The sequence below is a fragment of the Megalobrama amblycephala genome, linkage group LG3 (genome assembly GCF_018812025.1).
Source record: "Megalobrama amblycephala isolate DHTTF-2021 linkage group LG3, ASM1881202v1, whole genome shotgun sequence".
In the NCBI taxonomy this organism is placed as follows: domain Eukaryota; kingdom Metazoa; phylum Chordata; class Actinopteri; order Cypriniformes; family Xenocyprididae; genus Megalobrama; species Megalobrama amblycephala.
The window spans coordinates 62,099,871-62,122,300 of NC_063046.1; the positions used below are offsets into that span (position 1 = coordinate 62,099,871).

The 22,430-nt window shown below is 38.0% G+C and overlaps 6 protein-coding genes across 6 annotated transcripts; 4 read left to right on the forward strand and 2 right to left on the reverse strand.

Annotated features, from left to right (window-relative positions):
- Positions 1-1,676: 1,676 nt before the first annotated feature.
- Positions 1,677-2,143, reverse strand: LOC125265912 (histone H2B-like). Its single transcript, XM_048186476.1, has one exon. It carries the CDS (start codon positions 2,089-2,091, stop codon positions 1,717-1,719), a length of 375 nt encoding a protein of 124 aa, XP_048042433.1. The 5' UTR covers positions 2,092-2,143; the 3' UTR covers positions 1,677-1,716.
- A 759-nt stretch (positions 2,144-2,902) lies between these two features.
- LOC125265917 (histone H4) lies at positions 2,903-3,415 on the reverse strand. Its single transcript, XM_048186481.1, has one exon. The coding sequence runs from the start codon at positions 3,364-3,366 to the stop codon at positions 3,055-3,057; it is 312 nt and encodes a 103-aa protein (XP_048042438.1). The 5' UTR covers positions 3,367-3,415; the 3' UTR covers positions 2,903-3,054.
- A 9,125-nt stretch (positions 3,416-12,540) lies between these two features.
- On the forward strand, positions 12,541-13,836 carry LOC125265897 (histone H1-like). Its single transcript, XM_048186461.1, has one exon. The coding sequence runs from the start codon at positions 12,912-12,914 to the stop codon at positions 13,530-13,532; it is 621 nt and encodes a 206-aa protein (XP_048042418.1). The 5' UTR covers positions 12,541-12,911; the 3' UTR covers positions 13,533-13,836.
- A 2,129-nt stretch (positions 13,837-15,965) lies between these two features.
- Positions 15,966-16,430, forward strand: LOC125265904 (histone H2A-like). Its single transcript, XM_048186468.1, has one exon. The coding sequence runs from the start codon at positions 15,994-15,996 to the stop codon at positions 16,378-16,380; it is 387 nt and encodes a 128-aa protein (XP_048042425.1). The 5' UTR covers positions 15,966-15,993; the 3' UTR covers positions 16,381-16,430.
- A 1,627-nt stretch (positions 16,431-18,057) lies between these two features.
- On the forward strand, positions 18,058-18,560 carry LOC125265901 (histone H3). The gene has a single exon (XM_048186465.1). The coding sequence runs from the start codon at positions 18,112-18,114 to the stop codon at positions 18,520-18,522; it is 411 nt and encodes a 136-aa protein (XP_048042422.1). The 5' UTR covers positions 18,058-18,111; the 3' UTR covers positions 18,523-18,560.
- Positions 18,561-19,743: 1,183 nt separating this feature from the next.
- Positions 19,744-21,989, forward strand: LOC125265913 (histone H2B-like). The gene has a single exon (XM_048186477.1). It carries the CDS (start codon positions 19,831-19,833, stop codon positions 20,203-20,205), a length of 375 nt encoding a protein of 124 aa, XP_048042434.1. The 5' UTR covers positions 19,744-19,830; the 3' UTR covers positions 20,206-21,989.
- Positions 21,990-22,430: the final 441 nt, after the last annotated feature.

Here is a 22,430-nt window from a genome sequence, read left to right on the forward strand (position 1 = left end):
GATGTAGCAAAAAATGAAAATAAAAACGCAGACCTGGCAACCCTGGCTTGAAATACGGGTGATTCAGGGTCAAGAAGAGCCTGCTTTAGTGTACCAATCATGGACTCCTAATAATCCCTGAACTGGCTCTATCACTCTCTCTCTCCTCTATAGCCAGTGTGTGCGGTGAGGAGAAATACTTGATATGACTGTAAAGCACTTTGGGTGTACAATAGTACATAGTAAAGCACTATATAAATGCCTCATTATTATTCCTCTTATTCTTCAGCCTGAAACATGACCCTGCACATGCAATCTAGAGCTCTGTGGAAGTTGAGCCTCACGCTAATGCACAAGTTGGGTGTGATGCTCGGCTTAATGAACGCTCAGCTCCAGTGGACACAGAGCCTGACTGACTGAGCTCCATCAGGTTAAGTCATTCATTAAAAAATAAATGTGTTTGCCATGTCCAAAGAGTAATGATTTCATAATATCCTTTCAGTGTTTAATGGTACTGTAGAGCCCAATGACTGGCATCAGTGGTGGTTAATGAATTGATATCTATAAATTGAAGCATCAGCTTACCCCAGCGACAGCATTTACCCCTGATGTCACTGCATACATCTGGCAGTTACAGATAGCTCCGCCCTCTCACCATAGCATGTGACAGGAAGAGACGATGAGTCGTTTTGAGGGGAAGGGGAGGTTAACGTTTCTGATTAAAGATCACAAGGGCACATGGATTAAAAATAAATAAATAAATAATAATAATAATAAAAATGCACAGTTAAATTGATAATAAATACAATATTCCATAAAAAAAATAAATAAGAATTGTTAATTTTGATTTCATGGCACCTATTACACTTACTGTTGAATCAATTCAATAGATCCTTGCTGAAAGAAAACTACTGACCCCAAAACATACTGTAAATATAATACAGGCCTAATTATAATGAACAGAAAAATGATCTACATTAATATTCAGGGAAGACAATTGGACTACATTTATTTGATGGAGTCAGTAAGGGACCAGATAAAGAGTATAAATATCTTACAATATCTTAATATAGTTCTAATAATATTGTATTAGGAAATAAACATCAGTAGCTCCAGTAAATGAGAGTTACAGATACTTTGGTAACACTTACAATAAGGTTTAATTTGTTAACATTAGTTATATATTAACACAAACTAACAAAGAATAATTTATTTAAACAGCATTTATTATTAATCTTAATGTATATCCCAGTATATACCGACACATTTTGAAGATCAAAAGTTGACATTAATGCACTGAGAACATGAACATTCCTATTAACAAAGATTAATAAAAGCTGTAAAAAAAATAAAAATAATAATATTTTATATATATATATATATATATATATATAGCTCATTAGTTTGCTAGTGAATCTATTAGATGGTAAACAAATGTGACCTTATTCTAGAGTAATATAGATGTTTTGAGAAATAAATCTGACTTAAAACACTATAAACTCTGTAAATATTTGTTGCACAAAGCCAAACAATTTTATAAGTTAGTTTCAGAAAGATTGACTTTTTTCCTTTTCTTTTTTTTTCTAAATCCAGCAAATATTTATCTGCTTGAAAAAAATATCTACACACTCTCCATTGCAGAAAAGGGAAAAAAAAAAAAAACATCAGAATCTCTTTTGTGTGAGTATATGGGTGGCTCTTAAAAGAGCCTTTGGGTGTGTGGGAGTCTCGAGGACTCTACTTGGAGCTGGTGTACTTGGTGACGGCCTTGGTGCCCTCAGACACGGCGTGTTTGGCCAGCTCACCGGGCAGCAGCAGACGCACGGCGGTCTGGATCTCTCTCGACGTGATGGTGGAGCGCTTGTTGTAGTGAGCGAGACGAGACGCCTCACCGGCGATGCGCTCGAAGATGTCGTTGACGAAAGAGTTCATGATGCCCATCGCCTTGGAGGAGATGCCGGTGTCAGGATGAACCTGCTTCAGCACTTTGTACACGTAGATGGCGTAGCTCTCCTTCCTGGACTTTCTGCGCTTCTTTCCTCCCTTACCGGCGGTCTTCGTGACGGCCTTCTTGGAGCCCTTCTTAGGCGCGGACTTGGCTGGTTCAGGCATGATGCTGAATGATCGCAGAACTGACGAATCAATGTGACTCACGAGCGACACAGAGGCTTTTATTCTCTACCATATGCTAATTTACACAGAGAGACGGGATCACCTGATTGCCTGTTTTCATAGGCCACACCCACAAACTCTTGTTTCACTGGACAAATCAAAGCATCACGCGCTGACTGAGAGCCAATCAATAAAATGATAGCCCCGCCCACCACCAACAGTTTGAGTGACACCCCTCCCCCCAGTTTCCTTTGTTTCATTTCCCGCTCTTTATTTTCGTTTTAATCGGATTGTGAAAAGACAAATATTCTGCAGGATTGTGTTTGAAACTCCATATAGATTGAGAGAATCTGAGAGAAGAATGATTAAAAAAGTCTCTTAAACAAAGGCCCATTTGCTGGTCATATTTAGATTTTGTCTTTATTTTGTAAACCACTTTAATTCAAAGCAAAGTCTACAGGAATAAATTATGTCATGTGACATAAATTAGACAATTACCCGCAGTTTCACTTGAACTAAAGAAACTTGTGCTGTCCTGTCTTAAAATATGTCAGTGTCATTGTTTTTCTCAACAGGAATGTTTTTTTCTAAGACATTTAAATAAGCTAATTAAAAGTCCTAATTTAAAATCTTAGTCTAAACCTTGTCTGTGAAACTAGACCTTAATCTCAGAGAAATGTGTTTGATACAAAAAACAAAACATTCTGGTTATAAATTTTAATCTTAAAAGAGAAATAGACTCAGTTCTAAATGCAATCAGACTCATAACATTAAAGTAACTATTAAAAAAAAGACACTAATTTTTTTCAGATGACTTTCATATTTTCATGTTTTACTCAGAAGCGTTTCATTATATCTGAATAACACATGAATCAGTATGATCTGATCAGCTCTTTGTGTGTCAGAGTGTGTGGCTCTTAAAAGAGCCGTTGGGTTTGTGTAGTTTCTCCTGGTTTCAGGTGTTTATCCTCCGAAGCCGTACAAGGTTCGTCCCTGTCGCTTCAGCGCGTACACAACATCCATGGCGGTGACGGTCTTTCTCTTGGCGTGCTCGGTGTAGGTGACGGCATCGCGGATCACGTTCTCCAGAAACACCTTCAACACACCGCGGGTCTCCTCGTAGATCAGCCCGGAGATGCGCTTGACGCCGCCGCGGCGAGCCAGACGACGAATGGCGGGTTTGGTGATTCCCTGGATGTTATCGCGCAGAACTTTACGGTGACGCTTCGCGCCTCCTTTCCCGAGCCCTTTCCCGCCTTTGCCTCTTCCAGACATGATCACTGAACTCTATCAGACGATGATGACGAATAAATGATAATTCAGCGTTACAAGGAGGACTTTTACACTTGCTTACAGGACCTGACAGAAACCAGCGTCATGTCACATGGCGCAACACGCCCCTTCCCTCAAATATATCCAGAGCACGTGATTTAATCCCATTCTTAACCCTCTATGGTAGGTGTTGTTCCCTCCAGACAACATGGTCTATTTTAGTTTGTTTTTAATAAAATAAGGCACCAATTGATTGATCAAACGTATCTCAGGACAGAATAACTCAAATACTAATCAATAAAAGTGCAAAAAAGACCAAAACATGACCAGCAGGGGTCCATTTTGTGTCCTGTTTCAGCACATGTGCACGTCACATGACTCCATATTTTCTCCATTGATAAGTGCTTTTTTCACTTGTTTGTAAGCATTTTTATCACCCTTCAAAAAACATGAGTCACCTTCACTGGCAAGTAAAGAAGTATTTTTAAGAACTTTACATTATATATCATCAAACGTTTTAGAGAAAATAACAAAAAACTGTGTGTTTCCTCAAGGCAACATTGTACCATAATGGAATCGCATAAGGCCATACAGCCATAATAGATTTCAATACAAATGTATCATATTTGTAAGGAAAAGAGTGAGAATTATCTAAATATGTTGGCATTTTCACATGATTTTGTAATGCACTTATGAGAATAGTAATTCACATACTATATCTGCATATATTATGATCCGCACATTTTCTATAGCACTTTAAAGAGGTATAAAACACACGTAGTAAAGCCAGTTGATGAAGGTGAGGATGAGTGTCATACTGTGATGAGGAAGATGAAATCATAGTGACAATCCATCAGGGAGAGAGTGAGAAGATGGAGATGAGGATGAATATGGATACGATAACTTGATATAATAACATAAAGATATGATGGTTTGGTAATACTTGTGTTCCACTATGGTACAATGTTGCCTGAGGGCAACAGCTGGATATAAAATGTTACTTTTTATTAAATATGAAACTTTTAATACATTAAAAACTAAATTAATTTGTTTGTTTAAGTGTCTAGTTAAAGAAATTAATGTTTTCAATAAATATATTTCTTTTTTCTACATGAAAATGCCAAATGTTTAATTTTTTCCATTGTGGTACACTTATAAAAAATAAATAAATTAATACAATTTTGAAAATGTTTATTATTTTGTTAAAGTGTCCAATTTTAAGCAGGAAAAACAACACAAATAATTTTTTTCCTCATTGATCTCATATTGCGCCTAGAGGGTTAAAACTCCCTTCCTCTTGGAAATATGGAGTGATAATTCCATTTGGAAAGCCAGGACAGGATCATTCAAAAGCATCAAATTAATATTATAGGCCATTTTTTTTTTTAACATCAAACTTATGCAAAGTAATGGAGAGAATGATAATTAGCCGGTCAAATTATGTAATAGAAAAGAAAATCGAACATGTTCATATCAGAGTGGTTTAGAAAAGGGCGTAACACAATGGATTCAATAATATGTCTAGAATCTGAAATCAGAAAGGCAATAGCGAATAAGGAGGTGTTAGTGTGTTGTTTGACGTGGAGAAGGCTTACGATACGCTTTGGAAAGAGGGACTTTGTTAAATTAGACAAGATGGGTATAAAAGGAAAAATGTATAATTGGATTATGGATTTTCTGATGAATATGACCATTCAAGTAAGAGTCGGAACAAGCTTTTCTAGGACTTACTCAACAGATAATGGGAAGTGTGTGCAGCCCAATTTTATTTATGATAAATGACATATTTTCAATGATTGGACAAGGATTTGGTAAATCTTTATGTGCAGATGATGGTGCCTTGTGGAAAAGGGGAAGAAATGTAGTATATGTGGAAAGAAGTATGCAGAAAGCAGTTAACGAAGTGGAAAAATGGATAAATATGTGGAGTTTTAGATTGTCGGTAGAAAAAACTAAAGTGAAATGTTTCTCAAAAAAGAAGAAATCACCAAACATTAAACTAAAGATTTATGATCAAATGTTAGAGCAGGTAACAGAAATTAGGTTCCTTGGAGTATAGATGGACTCAAAACTAACCTTTGTATCACATATAAAGAAAGTAATAGATAGATGTAAAAAGGGAATTAAAAAAAGGGTGCAACCCGACATGCATTGAAAAGAGTGTATTGTGCAATGTGATTGATTATGGCAGCATAATATGTGGTTCAGCATCAGTGTCAATATTAAAGAAGTAAGTATTCAATCTCAAGCACTAAGAATAGCAAGTGGGGCATTTAGAACATCTCGACTGTTTCAGCGATGCAGGTGGAAATGGCAGAGTTGCCTTTAGAGCAAAAGTTAAAGATGGCATACTGGTGTTCAGAAACCCATCCAGTTAAAGATGTATTAAAAAATGTTTGGAACATGAGAATATAAATTACAGTAGTTTTGGATGCCAAGAAGCAAGGAATTAATGACATAAATTAAGCTCAATGGTAGCAATACCAATAATACCCCCTTGGCTGTTCCAAACATAGATATACATAATAAAGGCTAGATGTCTCATCCGCGCTGCTGGCCAATGGAGGTCGACGACCGCACCTGGCGGCCATCTTGTCACAGTTTGGTTTGTTATAAACGTCAGAGATGTACTTATGACACTGTATACTTATGAATAATTATAACCTTGGACTTCCATATGAAAATAACATTGAACAGAACAGATAGGTGCAATGAATATACACACACACACACAAGGATCAATATATAGGCTACTAAAACTCAGTGTACAGAATGGCAACATGAGATATATATATATATATATATATATATATATATATATATATATATATACACACACTTTTATAATATGAATATTACTATTATAATAAAATAATTTGAATTATTACATGTTTATTTTAACTTTTTCAGGGTTGGGCCATATAGACTGCACAAAGTCTGGCATCTTCTCCAATAAAGCCAACAATTTCCTGTATCATAATGTAAGATGTTTTTAACAAATCAAACCGACTGGAAATAATGTGCAGCTTAAGTTATATTGAAAAGAAAGAGCAATTCTGCCTCTCCCACTGATGTAAAATTGCTGGGTAGCAGCTAAACTGTAACCACTAGGTCTCACTCAAAACTTCTTGCTCTTAGCCAGCTAATAACTACAACCACATCCACAAAGATTGTCATTTAGACAAAAGATTAGAAGTTGTCATAAAATCGTTATTGGTGTCAGCAAAACCTATATAACTGAACAGCTTGATTAGGGTCTCAGCCTCGATAACTTGGGCAAGTAGCCGTGATACACAGCTATGCTGCAGGATTAAGTCATTTTTCGAAAAGAAAAGCTGCAATTTCAACATGTTCTAGCATCCAGAATTATAGCCACGTTAATAACGTTTGTGTAAGAAACCAAACCATTTGAAAATCCGTCAAGATTTCAGCGAGATAAGAGTATTTGTGTTTGTGCAGATCACGAACCTTACATTAGGTACCACCAGTGATGGGAATAACGGCGTTATAAATAAACGGCGTTACTAACGCCGTTACTTTTTTCAGTAACGAGTAATCAAACGAATTACTTTTTCTCCCGTTACAACGCCGTTACCGTTACTGACCAAAAAAATGCCGCGTTACTATAATTGAGCTCACTGAAGCGGTTTTCATCCGAGTAAGCTCTCTCTCAGCCATAGGAGCTGCAAAGTTTTTTTCTCTGGTGTGTGCTGCGGTTAGTCATACACAAATATAATTTTAAACTGATAATAATGTATGATGCGCTGTGTGTGTGTCTGTCAGAGCATGCGCGCGAAGCGCGAGCTCAAACCAGAATACCCTTTTTGATGCTTGATCGAAAATATGTGAAATGAGTTTTTTTCTAGTCGACTAGTAGTTCTTCATTTAAGCTATTAGTTGACTAATCACATTTATATTAATTTAATTTCTTAAATACTGGAGAGAATAAACCATAATAAGGAGCGTTTACATAATAAAGGCTATATAGCACTCAATGGCACGCATAATTGCCATAAAGAACCGGCAAAAGTAATGATTATGAGTGTGACAAAAAACAGCAAGGAGACATTTTAATTGTTTATTAATAAAGTAATGTTTTCTGAATCAGTGTCGGCTGCAAAGATGAAGTTGACATTGCTGATTCTCATTGCTGATCATCTGCTCATATGGACGCGCAAAATGCACATTTCATTCGGATTAGGCTACATAATCAGAGTAGCCTCTTTCTTTTCGTTTTTAATAACTTCATTTTCGTTAAAGTAGATATTTCAAGCATTCTATAGATATATTTCTCATGTCTGCGAGGCAAGCAGCCTCTGAGTTTCGGTTCATTTAGCCTATGAGACGCACTCCAGTTCACGCGCCAGTGATCGCGCCCGCGCCTCCATGTCATGATTTTATTGTCTGCTATATTTGCTTGTTATATATTAAATCCAAGCAATTTGTAGATGAAACATTGATTAAAATTAAGATACAATTTTTACAAAACGAAATTCACTTTAAAGAAAGGCTTTCTACAAAGCAAAACTTATATATTTGCGCATCTTATGATGCATCTTACTCATGCTGTTCACTAACTTTTCATAATCGAATAAATGGATTTAAAATATAACATAGGACTATTTAAACATAAATATGAAACTACGTTTTCTTTAATGGCTACCAACACAGTACAGAGAAATTTCATGTCGTGAGCAAGAGCGGATCATGAGTCAGGAGTCGCATCAAGAATAATTTATTCTTAGACTTATATGTAATATTGGGGGCATTCAATTTATTTGGCATATTTTTTTTTTTTTTTAAAGTAACGCAATAGTTACTTTCCCTGGTAATTAGTTACTTTTATAATGATGTAACTCAGTTACTAACTCCGTTACTATTTGTGAGAAGTAACTAGTAACTATAACTAATTACTTTTTTAAAGCAACGTGACCAACACTGGGTACCACAGAGCCCAACAGAAAGCTTGCCTGTGACAAGATGGCCGCCGGTGATGACGTTAGAGACTCCGCCGTAAGACATCTAGGCTTTATTAGGCTATGTATATCTATATGGTTCCAAATGCCAATGGTAGATCTCCAGTTACACTTTAAAATAAATGGAAAGGTGTATACCTGAAGAAATAGTAGCGGATCAATACTTTTAACTATATTCAAATGTATACAGATGGGTCAAAAAATCCAGTATACAGCAGCAGCCAAATATATTCCCTATTTTAATTGTAGAACTGTTAAAGGGTTAGTTCACCCAAAAATGTAAAAAATGTCATTAATTACTCTCCCTCATGTCGTTCCACATCCGTAAGACCTTCATTAATGTTCAGAACACAAATTAAGATATTTTTGATGAAATCCGATGGCTCAGTGAGGCCTGCATAGCCAGCAATGACATTTCCTCTCTCAAGATCCATTAATGTACTATATTTAAATCAGTAAAACATATTTAAAACATATTTAAATCAGTTCATGTGAGTACAGTGGTTCAATATTAATATTATAAAGCCACGAGAATATTTTTGGTACGCCAAAAAAACAAGATAATGACTTATATAGTCAATATAAAAATACAAAACACTGCTTCAGGAAGCTTTGGAGCATTATGAATCAGTGTGTCAAATCATGATTCGGATCGTGTGTCAAACCGCCAAACTGCTGAAATCATGTGACTTTGGCGCTCCGAACCGCTGATTCGACACACTGATTCATAATGTTCCGAATCTTCCTGAAGCAGTGTTTTGAAATCGGCCATCACTATATAAGTCGTTAGATATTTTAATTTTTTTGGCGCACCAAAAATATTCTCGTAAATTACGTGTTAAGACGTAATTACATGTTTACACGTCAGTTTCACACATTTTGGCCCTTTTGGCCTCCCATATGCCCTTGATCACTTGGAATCTGATATGGAGCTGATTCATTACAGATCATCATTCTATGGGCCTGTATGTATGCTTGGGCTGTTTAAAATAAATAAATAAATAAATACAAATATTATATATGGATATACTGTTAATATATTTATATTAAATATAAAATATTAAAAACAAGGTAGCTACAAGTAAAATGTGGTTAAATGTCAAAATAACTCCATTATCATACTCTAGAGCAGAGGTACTCAAGTTCGGAGGCCAAGAGGGCCACATTTTAACATAATGAAATGCAAGGGGCCACAAATTATAACTTGGATCGTAAGACTTTTATTTAGGCCTACTTAAAACAATATTTGTAGTTTTACTGAGTATTTACTTATTTAAAGTGTCACTGAACATGATAAATGGCATTTATAAAAGGGTTTAATAGCTTGTCTTGCTGTATTCTTAATGTACAAATAAACTTGCCTTTTCCACTTCACGAAGTTGAACGCACTTAAATATGGTGGCAGGGATTCCCCCGAGGGGAAGTGCTTAGGGGAGTTCGCGAGTGTGTGTCTAAAAGTAGAGTGAAACGCAGCCCGTGTGCCAGTTTGTTGCCTTATGGCCCTTTTTCCACTGCGTGCGGTACCACTTGACTCGGTTCGGCTTGGCACCGTTCGGCTTGCTTTACTTTCGGTTTGGTTTTCCACTGCAGTTTAGTACCGCTTCAAGTGGGTGGGATAGACTGACCGTTATATTTGTGCCGCCTCTACTGCCGCGGATGCGCTCCTTGTCTACTGACCACGATACGGCCATTGTTTAGAGAGTCGTTTGAAAAAATCACGCGAACAAATGCACTGCGGTGGCTGTTACAGACTATTCAAATCTCCCATGTTTCAAATCCACTGATGCTGGCACTGATGATTCTCTCTGACCGATCAGCAGTGTTTAAACGTCAAGTTTAGTATCGGTTTGGCATGCTTGGAACTAGGGCTGGGTAAAAAAATATTGATTTCTTGATTTTAATCGATTCTCATTTTTATGATATGGATTCTTAAATCCCAAGAATCGATTAGTCTAGTCTGTTTTAAGTTGATGAATGAGCAGAATATGTAGCGCCTCCCATCCAATAAATCAAAATAATCTTTGTGCTTTGTGACTTTTGATATGAAGAAAAGTCTCAGATTTCAAATGACATCCATCTTATTATGAGATTCAAAAAATAAATACAGTTTTGGCGCTGTTTAATGACAGATCGCTTTAGCGCCTCAGTTAAAGAGAAGCATGTGATCATCCTCTCCTCCGCTTTAATACCAGTTACAGCGCGAAATAAACATGAATGAACATCTAAAGGTATGTTAAAATATACAGTACAACTTACCAAAAAAGCCTTGATTGGAGCATGATTGTCTTGGATCAATAAAGTTCTATCTAATCTGATCTAATCTCATCTAAATTAGTTTATGACAAATAATGTGACCACAACTCTTGTCATGTGTAGCCTGGTCAACAGATTCACATATTGATCAATAATATAAAATATACAATGATGTGATATAATTGACGTGAGTAGTTGAAAAAAATATTTGGGATGAGCTGTTTAACCCTTATGTTCTGTTCGGGGTCTATGAGATCCCAGCAATAAAACATGATTAAATGCATTTTCTTTTTATGCATCAGGTGAAGCGCCAATTTTTTTTTCAAATCAGCGGTTCTGACTTTCCGATACTGCATGACGTTCGAAGCTTCAAACGTCATCAATCACGCAGTATTGTCATTTCGATACAAGCATCAGTACAGTGTGTGATACGATAAACTGTGTTGAGCTCCGGTATTGTCACGATCACCATCAGTTCCCGGACTACATTTCCCACAATCCTCCCTGCCGGTCACATGTTCACTCTACACCAATCACCTGTTGCCACATACAGCTTAGCACACTACCGGGACTATAAAGGACTCACTCACACTTCACTGGATCGCGAAGTCTTGTTTTACCTTGTGTTACATTTCTAAGCGTTATTTCCCTGTCTGCCTGTTTGTTACTGTTTCTGCCTGATTCCTGTTTCACGACCCATTGCTGCCTGCCTCGATCCTTTGCCTGTATCCTGACTACGACTCTGCCTGTTCTTTATTGCTCCTGTTTGTTCCTGTTTGACCCTGCTTGTACGACCACGCTCACTTTTAATAAACCGCTGCATTTGGATCCCCTGTTTGAGTCTCCCATAGTTACAGGTATCAACCATCCCATAACTCCCATCGCTAATTTTTACTTAATTACTTTGTTTTCTACTCAAAATGACATTCATTCTCAAAAGTCTAACAACAAAGCAATGATAAAACAGTGTAAATAAGGCTGGAAAACAGCAAAAAAAAAAAAAAAAAGAACTGGTCCATTATGGGAACACTATCAGAAAAGTTGAGTAGGTTTTACTCTTATTTTATATCGTTAAACTAAATCTATCATGTAGAAATTACATTTGTTTTTTCTGTGGTGTTTACTTCATCACAGAATATTTTTCATCAGTGCAGCTCGTTTACCGAGGAAAGAGAGTTGTTGTGTAAGAAATTGAGAGATATAAGTTTAATCAATTTCTCTCTAGGATTAGTTCACATTAAGATGAAAATTAGCCCAAGCTTTACTCACCCTCAAGCCATCCTAGGTATATATGACTTTCTTCTTTCTGATGAACACAATCAGAGATATTAATAAATATCCTGACGGATCCAAGCTTTATAATGAGAATGAACGGGAAACAGTGAGTATGAGCTGAAGAAAGTGCCTCTATCCATCGTAACCGTACTCCACACGGCTCCGGCGGGTTAATGAAGCGAAGCGATGCGTTTGTCAGACCGCCTTCCTTATTTAATCACTGTACATCATATCACTACATAAAAATGTTAATGTTTCTCCATTCGTCTCAAATATGGAACCATGTGAACAGAAATGATGGAAATTATTGTGTTAGATGTTATCACTCATGAAAATGAGTTCATTCATCATTTAAAGCAAGAGACAGCATAATTTCCTTTTAACCACAATAAATGCTAATTCACAACATAGTCATGTATACAATAGGTGTTATTTAAGTTTTATTTTAATTACTTAATTAATGAATTATAATGAGATTACATTGAACAGTTTGCTGCATTTTCTAAATTCTGAGTGAGAGTTTGAGAGTTACCATGATGACCGTCAGACAAAACAGAGGGTCACTTGAATAAGACTCGTGTTTCTCTCAAGAAAGAAAGAAAGAAAGAAAGAAAGAAAGAAAGAAAAAGTAAGTAAGTGCTGGTGAAGATGAGGGTGATGAAAACCAAAACAGCAGCTGTATGAAAGCCTCCTCTCGCCCACACGCGGCTTTTCCCCGTGACTGATGCTCGCCTCGGATTTGATCTGACGGAGGCAAAACAAACATTTCCTCTCGCCGTATTTTAGTCTCTAATGAAAGCTCAGAACCTCTGCTTGCTGCTCGCTTTGTTTCGACTGTGACAAACTATTTTACTGCTCCAGTTTCGCCCCAAATGTGAGAGAAGAAAACACACGCGCGAGCGGCTCGTGGACGCGCACAGACGCGGAGCGGGCAGGTTGAGTCTACGAGGTTCTCATGTGTTGTTTAAGAGCGCAGCGCCGCGCGAGCGCTATTCATTGCTGAAAGCAGACAGCGTTTGAGAGACTCGATCCGATCAGAGAGAGATGGCAGAAACCGCCCCAGCCCCAGCTGCTGCCGCCCCGGCCAAAGCGCCCAAGAAGAAGTCCGCTGCGAAAGCCAAGAAAGCAGGTCCAGGCGTCGGTGAGCTCATCGTCAAAACTGTGAGCGCGTCCAAGGAGAGGAGCGGCGTGTCCCTCGCCGCCCTGAAGAAAGCTCTCGCTGCCAGCGGCTACGACGTGGAGAAGAACAACTCCCGCGTCAAGATCGCCATCAAGAGCCTGGTGACTAAAGGCACCCTGGTGCAGGTCAAAGGGACCGGCGCCTCGGGCTCATTCAAGCTCAACAAGCAGCAAGCCGAGACCAAGAAGAAGCCGGCCAAGAAAGCGGCTCCTAAAGCCAAGAAGCCCGCGGCCAAGAAACCCGCTGCGGCCAAGAAGCCCAAGAGCGCCGCGGCAAAGAAGCCCGCCGCTAAGAAATCGCCCAAGAAGGCCAAGAAACCCGCCGCCACAGCCGCTAAGAAGGCCACGAAGAGCCCCAAGAAGGCGAAGAAGCCAGCAGCCGCTAAGAAAGCAGCCAAGAGCCCCAAAAAGGCCAAGGCGGCTAAACCTAAGGCGGCAAAGCCTAAAGCCGCCAAGCCTAAAAAGGCAGCTCCCAAAAAGAAGTAAAAATCTAGTTTGTTCCTCAACGGCTCTTTTAAGAGCCACTAACTCTGAGTAAAGAGCAAAACTCCTGTATTTAACTCTCTATGGTAAGTGTTGTTGCCTCCAGGAAACATGGTCTATTTAAGTTTGTTTTCAATAAAATAAGCCACCAATTGATTGATCAAATGTATCTCAGGACAGAATAACTCAAATATTAATCAATAAAAGTGCAAAACATGACCAACAGAGGTCCATTTTGTGCCCTGTTTCAGCACATGTCACATGACTATATTTTCTCCATTGAAAAGTTTTTTTTTTTCAGTTTGTAACCATTTAATCACCCACAAAAAATATGAATCACCTTCACTGGCAAGTAAAGAAGTATTTTCAAGAACCTTACATTATATATCATCAAATGTTTTATAGAAAATAACAAAAAACTGCATGTTTCCTCAAGGCAACATTGTACCATAATGGAATCGCATAAGGTCATACAGCCATAATAGGTTTGGATACAAATGTATCATATTTGTAAGAAAAAGAGTTAGAATTATCTAAATATGTTTGCATTTTCACATGATGTTTAATGCACTTATAAGAATACTGAAGGGGTGGATTCTGGAATCCACTGCCGCTTCAATATATATCTTTTAAGTTATTAATCAACATTTATATTTCTGTTAAAATATTTGAATGACTTCTTCAGTGTATGTTAAAGCATCTATTTTCCTCTGAGAGAAAAGAACATGTTATCAGTATGTTTTGGGGAAAGTTTCCTGCTCAGAGCAGATCTCAGATCAACTTCAGCCGCGAAGAAGCAGTGAATCATGTGTATCTGTGTATGTGCGCTAAGTGTTCAGTGCAGGTCCCTTTGTACTGGACAACTGGCATTCTGCTTGAGACCAGCAGACACCATGTCATGACTCCAAAAGGACATCCGGTACCTAAATCCAGGGTCCCTAAATCCTCGTCATCACCGCGACGAAGGGAGATATGCTTCTTACTATCTGTCCATGTGTGGAAAATTTCTAATCTTGTCTATTTTTCTTAGCCAATCAGAATCATTCAACCTGAAGTAATGACGTAGTTAGTTGACTCTGTTAGAGTATAATTGTTGTGGAAATGTGAATGTATGCAGAGCGGCTTACGAGCTCCTTGTGAGACTTGAAGCTGACTTCTGCTGATGAAACTGCAAACTATTCTTCATTAAATTTTTCTTCAATTTATTATTTTTTTTAAACTTTGACTCCGGGTCTTTATTCAACATATCTGGTAACAAGGGTCCCTAACAATACTAATTCACATATTATATCTAAATATATTATGATCTGCGCATTTTCAATAGCACTTTAAAGAGGTATAAAACACACGTAGCAAAGCCAGTTGATGAGGGTGAGGATGAGGAGTTAATGAGGGGTCATACTGTGATGAGGAAGATGAAATCATAGTGACAATCCATCAGGGAGAGAGTGAGGGTGAGAGAGAAGATGGAGATGAGGATGAAGATGGATACGATAACTTGATATAATAACATAAAGATATGATGGTTTGGAAATGTTTGTGTTCCTCTATGGTACAATGTTGCCTGAGGGCAACAGCTGGATATAAAATTGTACTTTTTATTAAATATGAAACTTTTAATACATTAAAAACTGGATAAATTTGTTTGTTTAAGTGTCTAGTTAAAGAAATTGATGTTTTCAATAAATATATTTATCTTTTCTACATGAAAATGCCAAATGTTTAAATTTTTCCATTGTGGTACAATGTTGCCTTGAGGCAACAAACTTATAAAAATTAAATAAATTAAAAAATTATGAAAATGTTTATTGATATTGTTAAAGTGTCCAATTTTAAGCAGGAAAAACAACACAGATAATTTTTTCCTCATTGATATCATATTGCGAACCATAGAGGGTTAATGATTTCTGTTTGATTTGAAAGTAAATAGTGAAGATCAGATCTTAAGACTCATGGAATCTGCACAACTTAAAATACTTATTTTTATATCTAAAGTAACTGAGTTTTGAATACTCATGTTTAGTAAACAATTATACATTTAAAAACTGATCGAAAATGGCCATAAAACTAATGAGGTTCATACTGTGATCACAGTTTAAATATGTTGCATAACTGCAGAATAAACATTGCTGGAGACTTGTGACAAAACAAACAATCCCACAAACAACAATATGAACACAATTCTGTACAGTGTGTGAAAGTGTAGCACTTTTTTCAGGAACAACATATCATCCATTTTGTACTTAGTGCAATAGTTTCACAAATATAGTCTCAAATTCTTGTGCATAATTATTACAGCCAGAAAAGGGGGTTGGGCTTTGGAGGGAAGTTCAGTGATTGGTGGAAAGCTTAGCAGACTCTAAACCAATGGGCGACTGGCACTCTCCTATAAAGACAGTGTGCGCAGGATTAAATCTTCATTCTCTTTCTGTTAATGATAAAGTTACGGTAACTGATCTCCATAATGAGCGGCAGAGGCAAAACCGGCGGCAAAGCGAGAGCGAAAGCCAAGACTCGCTCCTCCAGGGCAGGACTGCAGTTCCCCGTCGGTCGTGTTCACAGGCTTCTCCGCAAAGGCAACTACGCAGAGCGCGTCGGTGCCGGTGCTCCTGTTTATCTGGCGGCTGTGCTCGAGTATCTGACCGCTGAGATCCTGGAGTTGGCTGGAAACGCCGCTCGGGACAACAAGAAGACCCGCATCATTCCCCGTCACCTGCAGCTGGCGGTGCGCAATGACGAGGAGCTGAACAAACTTCTGGGCGGAGTGACCATCGCTCAGGGCGGCGTGCTGCCCAACATCCAGGCCGTGCTGCTGCCCAAGAAGACCGAGAAGCCCGCCAAATCCAAATAAACCAGCTCCAGTCTCTCATTACACCCAAAGGCTCTTTTAAGAGCCACTCATTTCATCTGATAGAGAGCGCTTTCCTTTGTTAATATTTAGACATCATAAACTCAGTGAGTGAAACAAAAAAAAAAAATCAAATTCAATAACCGCTACAAGATGTGCATGTATAAACGAGCTATTCCACCGAGTCGGTGCCATTTCTGTCTCCAGGACATTTTACGTATAAATATGCATGAAAATTAACTCTTAAATAGGTTTTAAGTGTCCTGAACGTTACTCTAACTGCAAATTTAAAGTATATAATTTAAAACATTAAAAACTACCGAGAATACTAAAGAATAGCATTTGTTACATGTCCCTGCTATCTAAACCTAAACTTTATTATGAAATATTAAAATCTTTCAGAAATCTTATATTTGCATTGTGTTACTCCATATACCATCTATGCTAAACAAAAAGAAATGTCATAAGAAATTCATAATGTTATATAAAATACACAATAGTCGTGTCCCTAGGTTTTCACTCAGTCCTGTTACCCTCACACATTTCCCCCTCTGAAAAACTTGGAATGTGACACATTTTCAACAGGAAGTTACATCATCTGGATCTTATGCAGGCCATGAGAAGACCAAAAGTCCTCTCATTTTAATTTCTGTATATTTGATGAAATTGTAATTATTACTGAGAAGGTCAATCTCAACATACTGTCCTGTTACCTAAATGATTTCTTAGATGTTATTTGTTTATTTTAAAAATATTAACTTTAGGTAAGTCACTAGTATTTGCTCAGTGTCCTCATGCTATTAGCATGTACTCATGTGTCCATATGTCATGTTTTTGATCATTTTTGCTTAAAAACTCAATCCTGTTACTCATGTGAAAAATAACAGGAGTGAGTTAAGAGTAACAGGAGTGAGTAAAGTCCTCTGTTTGTTGATTTAATAGTGTGAATATTAGTTGATATAATACTATTCACCTGTTTCATGAGTTTTACAGTTGAAATTACTTATATTGTAGATTATTAGGATTATTTTTACAGTGTGAATGCCATACTTTGCAGGGAGCCAGTCCACCACGACGTGACTTCATCTTTTTGTCTTTTTCTTTCTTATCTTTTGTAGAAGATGGAGAGAACCTATACTTTGCAGGTGCCAGAAAAACACACCCATGGCATGCTGCAAGAGAAGGAGTGAAACGCACCCGCAACCCTCTCTTTCTCACACACATAAACACGTATATAGACACTCAGTCCTGTTACAAAGTGTTCATTCCTGTTACTAAATTTATTTATTTTTATAAAAAAAATAAACTTAAACCACTGTTTTAATCAGTTTTGTTTGATTCATCATTTACACAATTGTTAAATAAATTATTATATATATATTTGCATTTTTTATTAAAATACACCTTGCCTTAATATAAAGGTTTTTTTTGTTGTTTTTTTTTTTACAAATAACCATCCATTTCTTTTCACAGCAGTGTGAGTGTAAGTCTGTGGGTGTGTGACACTGTCTGAACAAAGCGTCTTGAGCGGGAAACCCTCCGCGTGTTTGAAAAGAGGAAACGCGCAGTCATTGGCTAGCGGTCATGAGCACACGTCACACACCAGCCAATCACAGGCCTCCGCGCTCCCTCGCGACACTATGAGTTCGTGGCCGCGCGACGCTTTAAAAGCAGGAGTGAAACATCAAGCCGCATTTCCAGCACAAGCAGGACAGAGAGAAGGAGAGTTGAGCAATGGCAAGAACCAAGCAGACCGCTCGTAAATCCACCGGTGGTAAAGCCCCGAGGAAGCAGCTCGCTACTAAAGCAGCGCGGAAGAGCGCGCCAGCCACCGGCGGCGTCAAGAAGCCCCATCGCTACAGGCCCGGGACCGTGGCTCTCCGAGAGATCCGCCGTTATCAGAAGTCCACCGAGCTGCTGATCCGCAAACTGCCTTTCCAGCGGCTGGTGCGAGAAATCGCTCAGGACTTCAAGACGGATCTGCGCTTCCAGAGTTCCGCTGTCATGGCCCTGCAGGAGGCCAGCGAGGCTTATTTGGTGGGTCTGTTCGAGGACACCAACCTGTGCGCCATCCACGCCAAGAGAGTCACCATCATGCCCAAAGACATTCAGCTGGCCCGCCGCATCCGCGGAGAGCGCGCTTAACCCGCATCAGCGCATCACCCCAACGGCTCTTTTAAGAGCCACAAACCTGCTCTGAACGAGACCATTTCCAGCGACAATAATTATTACTCAAGTTTTGGTATTATAGAGTCGAACCAAAGTGTCAAAGATAAATATATGCACGTTATAAAGCATGAGTTTTTTTTTTTTGTTTTTTTTTTTCTCCTTTTAAGCTCATGTTTTCACCTCAAGAATGAAATTGGAGGTGACTTTACTTTTATAAAGTAAAATAATGCTGTATATGTTAATACTCTGAGTGAATACATGCACAGAGTGATAATTCCTTATGTAACTTTACATTTTTATTATAGTAAGCATGGATAGCATATGCTGCACAATAATATGATTTTTTTTTCTAAATTTATTCAGGGACTATATATTAACTTAAAATGTACATCGGCAGTAAAGTGTAAGTATCAAACGTAATTCAGCATTTTAGCATTGAAGTTTAGGGTCATGTGACGCGGCGCTGGTTTCTGTCAGGTCCTGTAAGCAAGCAATCTTCGGAGGATAAACATGAAACCAGGAGAAACTACACAAACCCAACGACTCTTTTAAGAGACACACTAATGATTAAGCAATTGCAGTTATTTTCTGGTTAGAGAATCAACTTTATTAATGAACTCATAAATATAGTTTCACAATGATGTGTCGAGACTGTCAACAGCATCTTCTCATTATCTTTAACCAACATGATAGATGAAATATAATAGTTTAAATGGCGCACGGAGATCTTTATTACACGATGTTACGGTCTTTAAATAAGGCGTTTCAAAAAAATATTAGATCAGAAAGGACCGTAAGTTAGAAGTGTAAATGGAGAAAACAGAAAAGAAAAATTATTTTATACAAAAATGGGCGTTTATTTACTATTTTTGTAGTTTAAACAGGTCAACAACAGTTAAATAATGAAGAAAGAGTGTCTTATTTGTGTCTTTCCTCCCAAAGTCCATCAATGTGTCTATAAGAGGTTTTAAAATTTTACGATTTATTTTCTCAAACTAATGAATAAAAAGAGCGGGAAATGAAACAAAGGAAACTGGGGGGAGGGGTGTCGCTCAAACTGTTGGCGGTGGGCGGGGCTATCATTTAACAGCCTGTGATTGGCTCTCATTCAGCGCGTGATGCTTTGATTTGTCCAGTGAAACACGAGTTTATGGGTGTGGCCTATGAAAACAGGCAATCAGGTGATCCCGTCTCTCTGTGTAAATTAGCATATGGTAGAGAATAAAAGCCTCTGTGTCGCTCGTGAGTCACATTGATTCGTCAGTTCTGCGATCATTCAGCATCATGCCTGAACCAGCCAAGTCCGCGCCTAAGAAGGGCTCCAAGAAGGCCGTCACGAAGACCGCCGGTAAGGGAGGAAAGAAGCGCAGAAAGTCCAGGAAGGAGAGCTACGCCATCTACGTGTACAAAGTGCTGAAGCAGGTTCATCCTGACACCGGCATCTCCTCCAAGGCGATGGGCATCATGAACTCTTTCGTCAACGACATCTTCGAGCGCATCGCCGGTGAGGCGTCTCGTCTCGCTCACTACAACAAGCGCTCCACCATCACGTCGAGAGAGATCCAGACCGCCGTGCGTCTGCTGCTGCCCGGTGAGCTGGCCAAACATGCCGTGTCTGAGGGCACCAAGGCCGTCACCAAGTACACCAGCTCCAAGTAGAGTCCCCGAGACTCCCACACACCCAAAGGCTCTTTTAAGAGCCACCCATATACTCACACAAAAGAGATTCTGATGTTTGTTTTTTTTCCCTTTTCTGCAATGGAGAGTGTGTAGATATTTTTTTCAAGCAGATAAATATTTGCTGGATTTAGAAAAAAAAGAAAAGGAAAAAAGTCAATCTTTCTGAAACTAACTTATAAAATTGTTTGGCTTTGTGCAACAAATATTTACAGAGTTTATAGTGTTTTAAGTCAGATTTATTTCTCAAAACATCTATATTACTCTACAATAAGGTCACATTTGTTTACCATCTAATAGATTCACTAGCAAACTAATGAGCTATATATATATATATATATATATATTATTATTTTTTTTTTTTACAGCTTTTATTAATCTTTGTTAATAGGAATGTTCATGTTCTCAGTGCATTAATGTCAACTTTTGATCTTCAAAATGTGTCGATATATACTGGGATATACATTAAGATTAATAATAAATGCTGTTTAAATAAATTATTCATTGTTAGTTTGTGTTAATATATAACTAATGTTAAATTAAACCTTATTGTAAGTGTTACCAAAGTATCTGTAACTCTCATTTACTGGAGCTACTGATGTTTATTTCCTAATACAATATTATTAGAACTATATTAAGATATTGTAAGATATGTATACTCTTTATCTGGTCCCTTACTGACTCCATCAAATAAATGTAGTCCAATTGTCTTCCCTGAATATTAATGTAGATCATTTTTCTGTTCATTATAATTAGGCCTGTATTATATTTACAGTATGTTTTGGGGTCAGTAGTTTTCTTTCAGCAAGGATCTATTGAATTGATTCAACAGTAAGTGTAATAGGTGCCATGAAATCAAAATTAACAATTCTTATTTATTTTTTTTATGGAATATTGTATTTATTATCAATTTAACTGTGCATTTTTATTATTATTATTATTTATTTATTTATTTTTAATCCATGTGCCCTTGTGATCTTTAATCAGAAACGTTAACCTCCCCTTCCCCTCAAAACGACTCATCGTCTCTTCCTGTCACATGCTATGGTGAGAGGGCGGAGCTATCTGTAACTGCCAGATGTATGCAGTGACATCAGGGGTAAATGCTGTCGCTGGGGTAAGCTGATGCTTCAATTTATAGATATCAATTCATTAACCACCACTGATGCCAGTCATTGGGCTCTACAGTACCATTAAACACTGAAAGGATATTATGAAATCATTACTCTTTGGACATGGCAAACACATTTATTTTTTAATGAATGACTTAACCTGATGGAGCTCAGTCAGTCAGGCTCTGTGTCCACTGGAGCTGAGCGTTCATTAAGCCGAGCATCACACCCAACTTGTGCATTAGCGTGAGGCTCAACTTCCACAGAGCTCTAGATTGCATGTGCAGGGTCATGTTTCAGGCTGAAGAATAAGAGGAATAATAATGAGGCATTTATATAGTGCTTTACTATGTACTATTGTACACCCAAAGTGCTTTACAGTCATATCAAGTATTTCTCCTCACCGCACACACTGGCTATAGAGGAGAGAGAGAGTGATAGAGCCAGTTCAGGGATTATTAGGAGTCCATGATTGGTACACTAAAGCAGGCTCTTCTTGACCCTGAATCACCCGTATTTCAAGCCAGGGTTGCCAGGTCTGCGTTTTTATTTTCATTTTTTGCTACATCAAATTTGTAGCGCCTCCCGTCCAATAATTGCAAAAAGCTTTGTGCTTTGTTACTTCTGATGAGAATAAAAGTTTCAGTTTTCAAATTATGTCTATTTTATCATGAAATTCAAACAATAAATGGCGTTTTGACACTCTTACAGTTTTTCTCGATTGCTTAAACACATTTCTTGAAACTATGCCTCATATTCTCAAAACAGTAAACACAAATCCATAACGTCTCACTCAATTCCCCAAACATCCTATTTTCAGATCAAAATGAAGCTCTACACTCAAAACCATTCACTCTTGCTGAAAAACCACACTTTGCCCTCAGACATCACACACAAGCCCTCAAAAACACACACACTACAACATAGTCTTACACACTGCAGCGATCAATTCAAAACAATACTACAAATAACAGTAATAAGTTGAGTTGCTTGTGGTTCTCCCCCTCAAGGAACTTTTCACACGATGAACACATGTATACATGTATACAACAAACAACAACAAAAAATATTCTGCCCCAGCATCACATCTTTGGT